This window comes from Ovis aries, chromosome 4, assembly GCF_016772045.2.
Source record: "Ovis aries strain OAR_USU_Benz2616 breed Rambouillet chromosome 4, ARS-UI_Ramb_v3.0, whole genome shotgun sequence".
Lineage (NCBI taxonomy): Eukaryota > Metazoa > Chordata > Mammalia > Artiodactyla > Bovidae > Ovis > Ovis aries.
This window is the reverse complement of record NC_056057.1, coordinates 29776094-29789955: the sequence shown is the minus strand read 5'-3', so window position 1 is coordinate 29789955 and position 13862 is coordinate 29776094. Positions and strand designations below refer to the sequence as shown.

The 13862-nt window shown below is 37.0% G+C and overlaps 1 protein-coding gene across 8 annotated transcripts in view; it reads left to right on the top strand.

The window, feature by feature from the left end:
• The window catches only part of MACC1 (MET transcriptional regulator MACC1), an 87483-nt gene that overhangs the window by 58304 nt on the left and 15317 nt on the right, over nucleotides 1-13862 (top strand). For 5 of the 8 annotated variants that reach the window (XM_042248439.2, XM_042248436.2, XM_042248435.2 and 2 more), the window contains 2 exons: nucleotides 1458-3502; nucleotides 7094-7294. In XM_042248439.2, coding sequence (XP_042104373.1) covers nucleotides 1458-3502; nucleotides 7094-7294 — 2246 coding nt within the window. The remainder of the gene's footprint in view (nucleotides 1-1457; nucleotides 3503-7093; nucleotides 7295-13862) is intronic. The other 3 variants (XM_060414960.1, XM_060414959.1, XM_060414958.1) reach the window with 1 other exon arrangement.

Here is a 13862-nt window from a genome sequence, read left to right as displayed (position 1 = left end):
TATTGAATTTTTTTTAATCCATCATGACTAATTATTGGGGGACTACTTCTGAAAACTGTTACAAACAATTAAGAGAATTGTCAAATCACAACTTTATCACTGAAATACTTACACTATCATTTAAAAGATGTGAACAATAAAATAGTCAAAATAAAACAGGTAATGATAAGTATTATAAGGAGACAAAGTTCTTTATTAAATGAGCAGTATATGCAGTAAATACAGTGAATTTTGAGGTTAAAGAGACATCTGTAGGTTGCAGTGGGCCAACAAATCCAGTATAAAAGAATTGAATAGATTCTCAGAGGAAATGTAGGTTTTAAGAGAGTTTGAAGGTCCTGGATTTGAAGAAAATTGTGAAAATAAAAGAAATGCAGCAATTGTTTTTCAAAATGTATCTTAACATTTTTAATATATGACACTTAAAACTAATTTCAATCAATATATAGTTCTATATATAACAAAAATGTCTGAAAGCTTACTTGAACTCATTTTTTCTATTTTAGCTTTCATTTTCTCTAAAGCAGCCACAGTTTTACAAAGTCCACAGAATCATTATCAATATTTATTGAAAAAGTGATCAAATATAATTTGCTCTAAACATAAATATTCAGTATTTTTGAGATATATAGAAATTCATTATTGTTGATATACAAGTATTTGAATGTGTTGCTGATTCTTAAAATATCCACTTTCCAAAGTAACAGCATATTTCCCTTTTGTGGTGGTAATAAGACTGTTCTTTGCCATTTTAAACTTTAAAAAGCTCAAAGAATTCCTTCAAGTAGTAAATGTAATGGTGGTCTATTTTTTTCTGTGCTTATTTTCATGAAATGTTCACTTTTCATGAAAAAAAAATTCAACCTGTTAAAATTTTTCAATATGAAATTTTCAGAAAATATTCTAAGGAATCCATGCTTGTCTAGTTTGTTGGTTTTTTAAAAAATTTTAGCTGTTTATAGATATATTTGATATTTTTCACATATTGAATATTATCAGGAAAGAAAATGTTAAATAAATAATCTAGATGTAATGAGACCAACCACTGTATATTTGGAAAAATCTGGATAACAGACTAAATTATTCTGTTTATTCAGAGGTACTCATTTATGAAAATGACATATTAAACAAGGTATAAATGTATGTAGTCTGGGTCATTTTCACAAATATGTGTTAAATGATTATTATTGAAATTTCTAAATATTTTTGTTTATAAATCATAGTGTATTAAGATAAAATAATGTTACATAGAGTCAAAATAACCTGGTCGAACAATTTCTCTTTCCTCTCAACATGAAAATTTGACCGAAATTAACATTGATTTTGTAGTACTTAGACTGGAGATCAAAGACAAATAAAAATTCTTCAATTTTTAAGCTATAGTAAAACTTAATCTTGGTTGTATCTCAGAATGCCATTTCATCTTTGTTTTGCTTTATTTTGGTTTAAATAACAAGAATGTCCAGATCCAGGTTTGCCTCTTGATTGGCCAGAGGATTTCACACTTCATGGCAATAATGCTTCCAGTGCTACAAATCCATTCTGGAATGGACTGTCTGCATCTAACCCATTTTTGGATGATATAACTCAGCTAAGAAATAACCAGAAGAGAGGTAATATTTCTATCTTGAAGGAAGATCCTCTTCTTTTTTTTAGAGAAATAGAAACTGGAAACTCTTTTGATTCCTCTGGTGATGAACTTGATGTGCATCAGTTGCTTAGGCAGTCTTCCTCAAGAAAGTCTGGAAGATCTAAAAGTGTTTCAGAACTTTTGGACATTTTGGATGACACAGCACATGCCCATCAGAATATACATAACTTTGACCAGATCTTAGAACAAGACTTAGAATGGCTTCGAAATGATCGAGAGGCTTATAAAATGGCTTGGTTAAGTCAGCGCCACCTTGCCCGTTCCTGCCTAGATTTGAGTACAATTAATCAGAGTCCTGGATGGGCCCAAACACAAGTTGCAGAGACTATAGTCGTTTGCAAATTAAACCACCAAGGAGGGTCAGTACAGTTACCTGAATCAGATATCACTGTTCATGTGCCCCAAGGCCATGTAGCTGTGGGAGAATTCCAAGAGGTATCTCTAAGGGCTTTTCTAGATCCTCCACAAAAGCTTAACCACGATCTTTCATGCACCATAAGCCCACTGTTGGAAATCATGTTAGGTAACCTCAACACAATGGAAGCCATTTTGCTGGAGATGAAAATTGGGGCTGAAGTGAAAAAGGATCCTTTCAGCCAAGTCATGGCAGAAATAGTGTGTTTACACAGTCTGGATAAAGAAGGCCCTTTCAAAGTATTAAACAACTGCTACATTTATAAAGACACCATCCAGGTCAAGCTAGTAGACTTGAGTCAAGTGATGTATCTAGTGGTTGCCGCACAAACTAAAGGTACTCAATCACCAGCTGCCACCATTTGGGATTATATCCACAAAACCATTTCAGTTGGAATTTATGGACCCAAATATATCCACCCCAGTTTCACTGCTGTTTTCACAGTTTGTGGACATAGTTATATGCCAGGAAAGCTTACTATCTCTGATATTAAAAAAGGTGGGAAACCCAACACATCTCCAGTTGTGTTTCAGCTCTGGGGGAAGCATTCCTTCCTACTTGAAAAGCCACAAGATTTAAGTATATCTGTCTTATCATGTGATCCTGATTTTGAAGTAAAAGCAGAAAGAAAAAGAAAAGAAGTTAAGCAAAAGCACTTGCAATCAGGTCAAGTAGTTCATCAACAATTTTTCTTCTCTTTAGTTGACTCCAGAGAAATGCACTTGTTTGTTTTCTGTGTTCAGTTGGAGCCGTGCAGTGGTAGGCCAGTGACACGGTTCTTTATAACTTCACCTGATCCAGCTCCGAACCTAAAAAGTCTGTCAAATCTTCCAAGTGATTTGCAGAAGAAGAAGGAAAGCAAATCTTTGCCTTTATTACCAACAGTGCATGTTAAATATCCTACATTTCAAGACAAAAAATTGAACTTTACCAGCTATGGAATAACCCAGAAGACAGTGATAAGACAAAATAAGATTGAATACTTACTTGAATATTTCAAAGGGGACACAGTAGCTCTTCTTGGAGAAGGTAAAGTAAAAGCCATTGGACAGTCCAAAGTGAAAGAATGGTATGTGGGAGTCCTGAGAGGCAAGATTGGACTTTTACATTGCAAAAACATCAGGGTGATTGCAAAGGAACAAGTAATGTCTATGTCAGATACTGTCTTCACAACCCAGAATCTTCTTGAACAAATTACCCTGCCTCTTAAAAAACTGACTTACATCTACTCAGTTGTCTTGACTTTGGTGTCAGAAAAAGTGTATGATTGGAAAGTTTTAGCTTATGTCCTAGGCTATTCACATCTGGCACTAGAAGACTTTGATCAGCTACAAGCAGACAAAGAATCAGAAAAAGTTGCTTATGTTGTAAAGAAGTTAAAGGAAGATTGCCATGCAGATAGAAATACCAGGAAGTTTCTTTATGAACTTACTGTGGTGAGTATTGCTTGATCACAGGAATTTACTTACCGTAGAGAACTTTATTAACTTGGCAATATTTATAAGTAAACATATGAGAGTAGTTTGAAAAACTCTCAGTAGTCTCAAGTAAACTGAAGTCACTTCAGAGCTTTGCATACAAGATCATATAACTAGTGTCTTAGATTTGACATTCAATTGTGATTTTCCCAGAAACTAGGCCCCCAAGGATCATCCTTTAATGGAAGATTAAAGATTCTGTTTGTGCTCAAACACAACAATTAAGAGATCCCTTTTTTTCCTCTCTCAAATATTTAGATAGCTCTTAAAATATCAGAGGAGTTCCAATTACATGAAAGTAAATAAGACAAAACTGAAACAAAACTACTTAACTTGGGCATTGCTGTAGATTCACTTTTTAGTGTTTTTTAGATGTGCTACCAATGTCCTTAACTTTAGCAATTTAACATTTGTCTTATGTATGTGGTGCATCACAATCCAAAAGTGATATTGCTAATTCTCTTCTTTATGTTTTAATAGGACTCTAAGAATCATGTTTTTTTTCAACATAGCATTCACCCCAGTGTAAGGCTCAGCAGAGAATTATAAAAAACACGAAGAACTGTTTTGTCTTACATTTGGATATTCAGTAGTTTATTAAAAAAAAATCAAGAGCATATTTCTAAAAATGGCTAAAATGTGACTGTATAAATAATAATAATGATATATACCACTTTCCTAAGGATCTCTATATATTTGGCACTGTGCCCAGCACTGTATACATACTCTTTCATTTGGCCATTTTAATCGCAATACAGGATAAGTCTAGTTAGTATCTCTATCTTCAAATAGAGGAAACAGAGTCTTGGGAGGTTGGGCAACTTGCCCAAGATCTGCCAGTTGGTTAGTGTCAGAGATGGGATTTGAAATCTTTTTGGTTCCAAAGCCACACATAAAACCACTGTATTTCCCTGAAACAAAGTTTTTAACAATGTACATAGGTATATAAAGATATTTGTATGTGTATTGGTGTGTAGTAAATATCATTATAATTGCAAAACAGGTGCCCTATAAGAGATGAGTGGTTCATGTAAAGTGAGGCAGATTCATGTAGAGGAGTCAAGTTTTAATCGAAATGCAAAATGGGAGAAAAAATTTTTGGCAAGGGGTTTATTCTGTGATGTTAACAATAGCTAACATGATATAGTATATATATATATACATGTGGGCTTATGGGCTTCCCAGGTAGCTCAAATGGTAAAGAATCTGCCTACAGTGTGGGAGCTCTGGGTTCAGTCCCAGGGTCAGGAAGATCCCCTGGACAAGGGAATGGCAACCCACTCCAGTATTCTTGCCTGGAGAATTCCATGGACAGAGGAGTCTGGCCGGCTATAGTTCATGGGGTTGCAAAAAGTCAAGTATGACTGAGTGACTAACACACACACACACAGATAACTCTTCAATTGTTTTTATGATTCTACAGTGATACTGAGAAGGGTGAATTTTTAAAACCCAATATCCAATTAAATAGGTGGTTTTATGATGGTGTGATGCATTTTCACTTAATCCAGGATATTTACAGTCATTGGCTAATCTACCTGGTTGAAGCTGCACATGCATTTTACAATAGCTCATGACCTCTCATAGCTTGTGTTCAGCATGGACCCATGAAAGTTTGAACTGAAAATTGCTTTCTTGTTTCTGTTTGTGGCAGAAAAGGTTATATTGACCAAATGGTCTTAAAGTTTAAGCTGGGTTATACTTACTCTATGTTAGTGTATGATAGTTAAGTCACTTTGGTGACTAACTAGATAGTGCTGGTGGAGAGCTCGTTTAAGTGAGTATTTCCTACGGGTTCATGTTGTGCCTCAGTGGAGGCTTCAAAATTTCTGAAAGGAAAGAGCTAAGGCCTAGTTATCTAACCAGAAGATGATGAAGCATGTGGTATAGAGGCTACCTCTTGAAACTTTATTTGTATAGTGAAAAGTGAAAGTGAAAGTCATTCAGTTGCTTCCGACTCTCACAACCCCATGGACTATACAGTCAATGGAATTAGGAGTACCTTTTTCTTGGATTGTATACTTGGGATTCCAGCTTGGAGTAGCTGGAAATGAACTTATAAAGATTGTGGGTTACAATCTCCTCAATCATATCTAGACATTAAGACTGTCTTTATATATTTTGCAGTTTGACACTCTAAGCACTTCAGCATCTGATTCAACTTTCATAATGATTTTAAGGGGTTAGACGGGGTAGTATTACTATAATATCCACTTTAAGTCATTAAATAGAGATATTTTGTGATTTATCTAAATTCCTGTTCTTTGTGGAGCTGGATTTTAAACTTAGGTTTTATAACTTTAAGTGCAAATTTATTTTCCTTAAAACAAGGAACTGGGATAAACTGAACCCACTCCACAGTTTACTAAAAGCACCCTCAGGGCCTGCTGTCTCAGCACTGCTTCTCCCTGAGGTCACAACTCGTCTCCATAAATTTACGGATAAATATAGTCCATGTATAGAGACCATGAGTAGTTCTCCTAATGCATCCATAAGAATGAACATTCCTTGGACTGTAATAGTTGCTTCACTGAGTCATTCATTTTTACTTATTGTTTCATAATGATAGATAAAGCTTTTAAGTGCCATTAAATGATGAAGGACTACTGAACATTTTTATTTGAACAGAAAAGAAATATAGATAAATCTCTTGTACTTTAAAAATATATTCAAGACAAAAGAGAAACTCGTAGACTTGTTTGAAACATGCATGGTGACTGACAAAGCTCAATGCTTAACGAATAAAAAAAGTCTGAATTTTTTCTTTTTTGCATTGTTGAAACCTAAGTGTTTTATATTTGATACCTTGTGATTTAAATTTAGCATTAACTACATTGATGGTATGGAGAAGGCAATGGCAACCCACTCCAGTACTCTTGCCTGGAAAATCCCAGGGACGGGGGAGCGTAGTGGGCTGCCGTCTATGGGGTCACACAGAGTCGGACACGACTGAAGCAACTTAGCAGCAGCAGCACATTGATGGTAAAGGGAGAGAGTTAATTTTTTAAGTTATTAATAGCAATAGCTTTGTTGAAGGTTTCTCATTTTTATGCAATACATATAATTCTGGGGAGTTTTAAATCATATTTTGATTAAAAAATTAAATAATGTTTACCAACAGCTGTGTGCTCACTCTAGGAATCCTATAGCCAGTCCTCTGGAAGGAAAGTAATTACTGTTTGTATAGTGAATAATCATGGGTTAATAAATTATTAACTGCTAAAACTTCAGAGTATCTTTGGAAGTGGCTAATTCAACTTCCTCCTTTGGTAATTAAGGATATTAAGAGACATTTTAGTTAAGTGGTTTACTTAAGGCCCTATAATTAGCTACCAAGTTAGCCCTGAAACTCCCCTTAATTCTGGTCTAGTTTGTATCCTCTGTACTTTGCTTGTTGGATTCGCTTAAAAGTAAATCAACTCTTTGAATTTTAGAAAACTCAAATATATGTGTGGTGAAAAAAAAGGATACAAGTTTCTAGAATATGTAATAACAAATTTAATTTCTAGATAAAAGTTCAAATTAGTTGCTTAAAGTTATGACATGTAGTTGTTGCTGCAGGCTCTGCTGAAGATTGATTGCCAAGGATTAGTAGTGCATCTTGTCCAGGAGGCTGCTATTCTGACTTCAGCTGTCAAGCTTGGGAAAGGCTGGAGGGAACTAGCTGAAAAGCTAGTGCGACTCACAAAGCGACAAATGGAGGCATATGAAATTCCTCACCAAGGAAAATCTGGAGATGTGGCTGTAGAGGTAAGATTTCTGTTCATCTAAGTAGTAAAAAACTGCAGACAAAGTAAATCAAATGCAGTCAAGAGTCCACTGCATATACTAACTGATTGAGGGAGTGTCCTAAGGGATCCACTCACTGAAATCACTGAATCTATAACCATTGATGTTATCTGAAATATACACATCACTCTTTAATGGTATTAAGAACCTTTAAGATATATTGATGTTTTTCCTACTGGACTGCATATGGCCTTTTATCAAATAAATTGACCAAATAACATAGACAGTTGTTATGAAGGGCTATAAGAACTTGAGGCGGAGAGAAGATAAACTTTGAAGGAGTTGGGACCCAGTCAGGACAAGGAAAAGGGACACAATAGTAAGTATTTATCAGCTTCAAAAATAGAATTAGTCTTTGGTGGTAAATAATGTTTGGTGACAAAAAAATTTAAGAGAGTAAATGGTGTGAGGTCGTTGGTAACAATAGCTAGAGATATCTGTGTGCGTTATCTATCTCCTTCACAATTTTGCATACAGTAACTATAGACATCAAATACAGAACGACAGATGTCAACTTAAAATATAGTCACAAACTGAAAGTTGAGAGTTATGTTTTATTTGGAAATTTTGCGGAGTTAAGCCTGGGAGGCAGCATCTTGAGCAGCCCTGAAAGAACTGCTCTGAGGAAGTGGGGGGAAGAGTCAAGTCATATAGAAGTTTGCAACAAAGGGCAGGCAGTCTGAACATCAAAAGTGTTTGGTAAATTACAGAAAACCAGATATCTCAAGTTAAGCAATGTAGCACTTTTCTGTGTATGGGAAAATACAAGAGTCTGGGCTTACTGAAATCATTCCTTTAATATGCATCTCAGCCATCTGGGCCCAGCATCCTGCATTTTTCACTTCCTGAATTCCTCCATGCTCACTGTAGGGAGTGATTGTGGCCCAGTGGGCCAGAGAGCTCAGGTACTCTTCCTGGGTACCCTTAGGACTCAGGAATTCACATTTGAAGGGCTGGAATCACTCATGACTGTAATCCTTGTTTACTGGTATGGCAGGAAATATTCCCTTTCTCATAGCATGTAAAACAAAGCAAATACGTAAAATGCAAAAAAAATTATTAATATTAAAATAAAGTATACTATTCAGTGTAAGTTATATAAATATTTTCTCTATTTACCATAAAGACATATGAGTCTTTTTTTATTGACTAAATCAAATCTCTTATGATTATACAATAGAAGTGACAAATAGATTAAAGGAATTAGATCTGATAGAAAGAGTGCCTGAAGAACACTGTAACACTGTACAGGAGGCTGTGATCATAACCATCCCCAAGAAAAAGAAATGCAAAAAGGCAAAATGGTTGTCTAAGGAGCTGAGAAAAAAAGAGAAGCAAAAGGCAAGGAGAAAAGTAAAGATATATCCATCTGAATGCAGAGTTCCAAAGAATAGCAAGGAGAGACAAGAGAGCCTTCCTAAGTGATAGATGCAAAGAAATAGAGGAAAACAACAGAATGGGGAAGACTAGAAATTTGAAATACCAAGGGAACAAAACATTTAGAAATACAAAAAAAAAAAAAAAATAGAAACACCAAGGGAACATTTCATGCAAAGATGGGCACAATAAAAGACAGAAACCGTATGAACCTAACAGAAGCACAAGAGATTAAGAGGTGGGAAGAATACACAGAAGAACTATACAAAAAAGATCTTAATGACCCAGATAACCATGATGGTGTGATAACTGACCTAGTGCCAGACCACCTGGATTATGAGGTCAAGTGGATCATAGGAAGCATCACTATGAACAAAGCTAGAGGAGGTGATGGAATTCCAGCCGAGCTATTTCAAATCCTAGAAAATAATGCTGTTAAATTGCTGCACTCAATATGCCAGCAAATTTGGAAAACTCACAAGTGGCCGCAGGACTGGAAAAGGTCAGCTTTCATTCCAATCCCAAAGAAAGGCAATGCCAAAGAGTGTTCAAACTACTGTACACTTCTACTCATCTCACATGCTAGTAAAGTAATGCTCAAAATTCTCCGATCTAGTCTTCAACAGTACATGAACCTAAAACTTCCAGATGTTCAAACTGGATTTAGAAAAGGCAGAGGAACCAGAGATCAAATTGTTAATGTCCTTTGGATCACAGAAAAGCAAGAGAATTCCAGAAAAACATCTACTTCTGCTTCATTGACTCCATTAAAGCCTTTGTGTGGGTCACAACAGACTGTGGAAAATTCTTAAAGAGATGGGATTGCCAGACCACCTGACCTGCCTCCTTGGAAATCTGTATACAAGTCAAGAAGCAACAGTTAGAACTGGATATGGAACAATGGACTGGTTCCAAATTGGGAAAGAAGTACATCAAGGCTGTATATTATCACCCTGCTTATTTAACAGGGTGCAGAGTGCATCATGTAAAATGCCAAGCTGGATGAAGCACGAGCTGGAATCAAGATTGCTGGGAGAAATATAAAAAAATCTCAGATACGCACATGAAGCCACCCTTATGGCAGAAAGCCAAGAAGAACTAAAGAGCCTCTTTATGAAAGTGAAAGAGGAGAGTGAAAAAGGTACCTTAAAACTCAACATTCAGAAAATGAAGCCCATGGAAGTCTGATCGCTTCATGGCAGATACATGGGGAAACAATGGAAACACTGACAGACTTTGTTTTCTTGGGCTCCAAAGTCACTTCAGATGGTGACTACAGCCATGAAATTAAAGACAGTTGCTCCTTGGAGAAACACTATGAGAAACCTAGACAGCATATTGAAAGTAGAGACATTACTTTGCTAACAAAGGTCCATCTAGTCAAAGCTATGGTTTTTCCAGTAATCATGTATGGATGTGAGGTTTGGACCATAGAGAAAGCTGAGCACTGAAGAATTGATGCTTTTGAACTGTGGTATTAGAGAAGACTCTTGACAGTCCCCTGGACACAAGAAGATCAAACCAGTCCATCCTAAAGGAAATTAGTCCTGAATATTCAGAAAACGAAGATCATGGCATCCGGTCCCATCACTTCATGGGAAATAGATGGGGAAACAGTGGAAACAGTGTCAGACTTAATTTTTTTGGGTTCCAAAATCAGTGCAGATGGTGACTGCAGCCATGAAATTAAAATACGCTTACTCCTTGGAAGAAAAGTTATGAGCAACCTAGATAGTATATTCAAAAGCAGAGACATTACTTTGCTGACTAAGGTCCGTCTAGTCAAGGCTATGGTTTTTCTTGTGGTCATGTATGGATATGAGAGTTGGACTGTGAAGAAGGCTGAGCGCCGAAGAATTGATGCTTTTGAACTGTGGTGTTGGAGAAGACTCTTGAGAGTCCCTTGGACTGCAAGGAGATCCAACCAGTCCATTCTGAAGGAGATCAACCCTGGGATTGCTTTGGAAGGAATGATGCCGAGGCTGAAACTCCACTACTTTGGTCACCTCATGTGAAGAGTTGACTCATTGGAAAAGACTCTGATGCTGGGAGGGATTGGGGGCAGGAGGAGAAGGGGACGACAGAGGATGAGATGGCTGGATGGCATCACGGACTCGATGGACGTGAGTCTGAGTGAACTCCCGGAGATGGTGATGGACAGGGAGGCCTGGCGTGCTGCGATTCATGGGGTGGCAAAGAACCGGACACGACTGAGCGACTGAACTGAACTAATTCATTGGAAGGACTGATACTGAAGATAAAGCTCCAATACTTTGGCCACCTGACTTATTGGAAAAGACCTTGATGCTGGGCAAGACCAAAGGGAGGAGGAGAAGGGGACGACATATGATGAATGCTTGGATGGCATCACTGCCTCGAAGGACATGAGTTTGAGAAGCTCCGGGAGTTGGTGATGGACAGGGAATCCTGACATGCTCCAGTTCATGGCGTCGCAAATGAGCAACTTAACTGAACTGAACTGAAATAAAAATATTCCTGTGATGAGCACATATAAAATGGCCTATATCTGTGTTTCACATGAGTGCAAATGTTTTCAAGATATTTCACTTAAGGAAAAATTGTCTCTCTAGTTAGATAATGACTTGACAGGAGGCATAATCTATATTCTCTGCTTCCTTTTCGAGCATAGAACTGGGTATTAATGTCTTGAGAACATTTCCTTACTTTGAAGTAACTATGTCACCTGTGTGTGCAGGGTATGTCTGCAGACTAGAACCTGGCAGCCTACAGTCCATGGGGTCTCAAAGAGTTGGATGCAACTGAGCACAAGCACACACTCAGACACCTATCAGAGTAGCCAAAATCCAGAACACTGACCGCAGCAAATGCTATTGAGAATATGAGTAACAGGAACCCTCATTCATTGCTCGTGGAAATACACAGTTATGTTGGAGTGTCTTGGCTGTTTCCGGCAAATGAAACATACTCTTGGTATATGATCCATCAGTCCTGCTCCTTGGTATTTACTCAAAGGCAGTGAAAACTTTTGTCCACACAAAACCCTGTACATGAATGTTAAAGCTTCTGTATTCATAATTAGTAAAACCTGGAAGTAACCAAGATGTCCTTCAGTAGGTGAATGTGAATGGAAAAGTACACCGTGGTATACTAGAATATTACATGACAATGGAGTTTTATTCAGCACATAAAAAAATGAGTTATCAAGCTATGAAAAGACATGGAAGATCCTTCAAATAACATTACTAAAGAAAAGAACCCAATCTGAAAACATATGATGTTCTGGAAAAGTCAAAACTATGGAGACAGATCAGTGGTTGCCAGAGTTTGGAAGAGAGGAATAAATAGGCAGAATACAAAGGATTTTTGCCATAGTGATGAATACATATCATTTTATATTTGTCCAGACCAATTGAATGTACAAAGCTAGGTGTTAACCCTACACTATGGACTTTGAGTGATTACGATGTATCAGTGTAAATTCATCAGTTGTATCCAATATACCACTGTGGTGAAGGATGTTGATAATGGGGAAGGCTATGCATGTGTGGAGGCTGGAGATAAATGGGAAATCTTTGCATCTTCCTCTCAATTTTGCTGTGAACCTAAAACAGATATTATATATATATATATATATATATATATATATATATATATATATATCCAAAAAAAGTTGTCCAGTTGAAATCAGGGCTTGTTTTTTTTTCTCACTAAGCTCTGATTTTAAAAAGATTTTACATAGAGTTGTTTATCAAGGAATTTTGTTAAATATCCAACTTCTCTCAAATTGTGGTTGTTTTCAGTTTGTCCTCCCGGCAAATCTTCATAGAGGCCAGCTAACAGTCTACTTTTCCTTTATTTACTTTAGCACAGCCCAAATCACGAATGACTAAGTCTATGCCTGAGGCTGATAAATACTCAGAAGCAGAAAGGAAAACCTCTGTGTGTCTTTCTAGGGCCTATTGTTTAATTTTTGGTGCTTGCTGTGCTAAGTCGCTTCAGTCGTGTCTGACTCTTTGCAGCTCTATGGATTGTAGTCTGCCAGGGTCCTCTATCCATGGATTCTCCAGGCAAGAATACTGGAGTGGGTTGCCATGCCCTCCTCCAAGGGATCTTCCGGACCCAGCGATTGAACCCACGTCTCCTGTGGCTCCTGCATTGAAGGTGTCTCTTTACCGCTGTCTTCTTTACCCGGGAAGCCCCCATCACTTTGGTGCATATGGTTAAATGTTTAGAAACTAATTCATAGTATATTGGCTTCAAGCTATTCCAAATAATCTATGAGATTCTTTACCTTTTAGATTATGTACTGTGAAGGGTAAATGTGTGCTAGTTTCCATGTCTCTGAAAAAAGAAAAAAAAACCTGTACAATATTTTTTTCTTAAGGAGGAGATGATTCTTCAATGAGACTAATTTACAGGTTAAGCAGTTGATTTCAAAACATACTTTTATTAGTTCTGGATAGGGTATGCAGAGGGAGGGTATTGAAACTGGGGCAAGGAGATAACAAGTTCTTGTGGTTCCCATGCTGCTTTTTATTTCCTTTATCTCACTTCCTCAGTGGACATGCATTTAGAAAATTTCCTCCTGTGTGTGCCAATGCCTACAATCAGCTTCTTTTCACTCACTTTCCTTGCTGTTCAACTTCTCCCTTTTTCCTTTGTTCTATTTTTATTTTATCTAACAGTTATCTGGCACTTACTCTGTGCCAGTCGCTATTCCAGTAACAGTTCAAAAATTAACTTATTTAATCCTTTCAACCAAAAACTTGTGGGGTGGATACTAATGTTATCTGAGCTGTAGGGAGGCTAAGTAACTTGCTCAAATGCACATAGCTAGAAACTCACAGAACCAAGTCTGGAGCACAGACCTTTGACTTTGGGGTCCTTATACTTTAACCCCTACACATTGACCACCAATTCAAATACAGTATAGTGGCTGAGTGGCAGAGCTGGGAGTTATGGTTGGGATGGGGAATTTAAAAAGCTCATTTCTTTTTTTTTCAAGCCATGTCATGATTCTATCAAAATTTGTCTCAACGCCTCAGCCAGTTTAAAAATGGATTATCAAAAGAGTGTCACATTTTTCTTTTGGCCACTTTTTATTCTTCTATAAGATGAAAAAAGCTTCTCTCTGGAGATGTCTGAGAACAACAATTTTAAATTAACCATT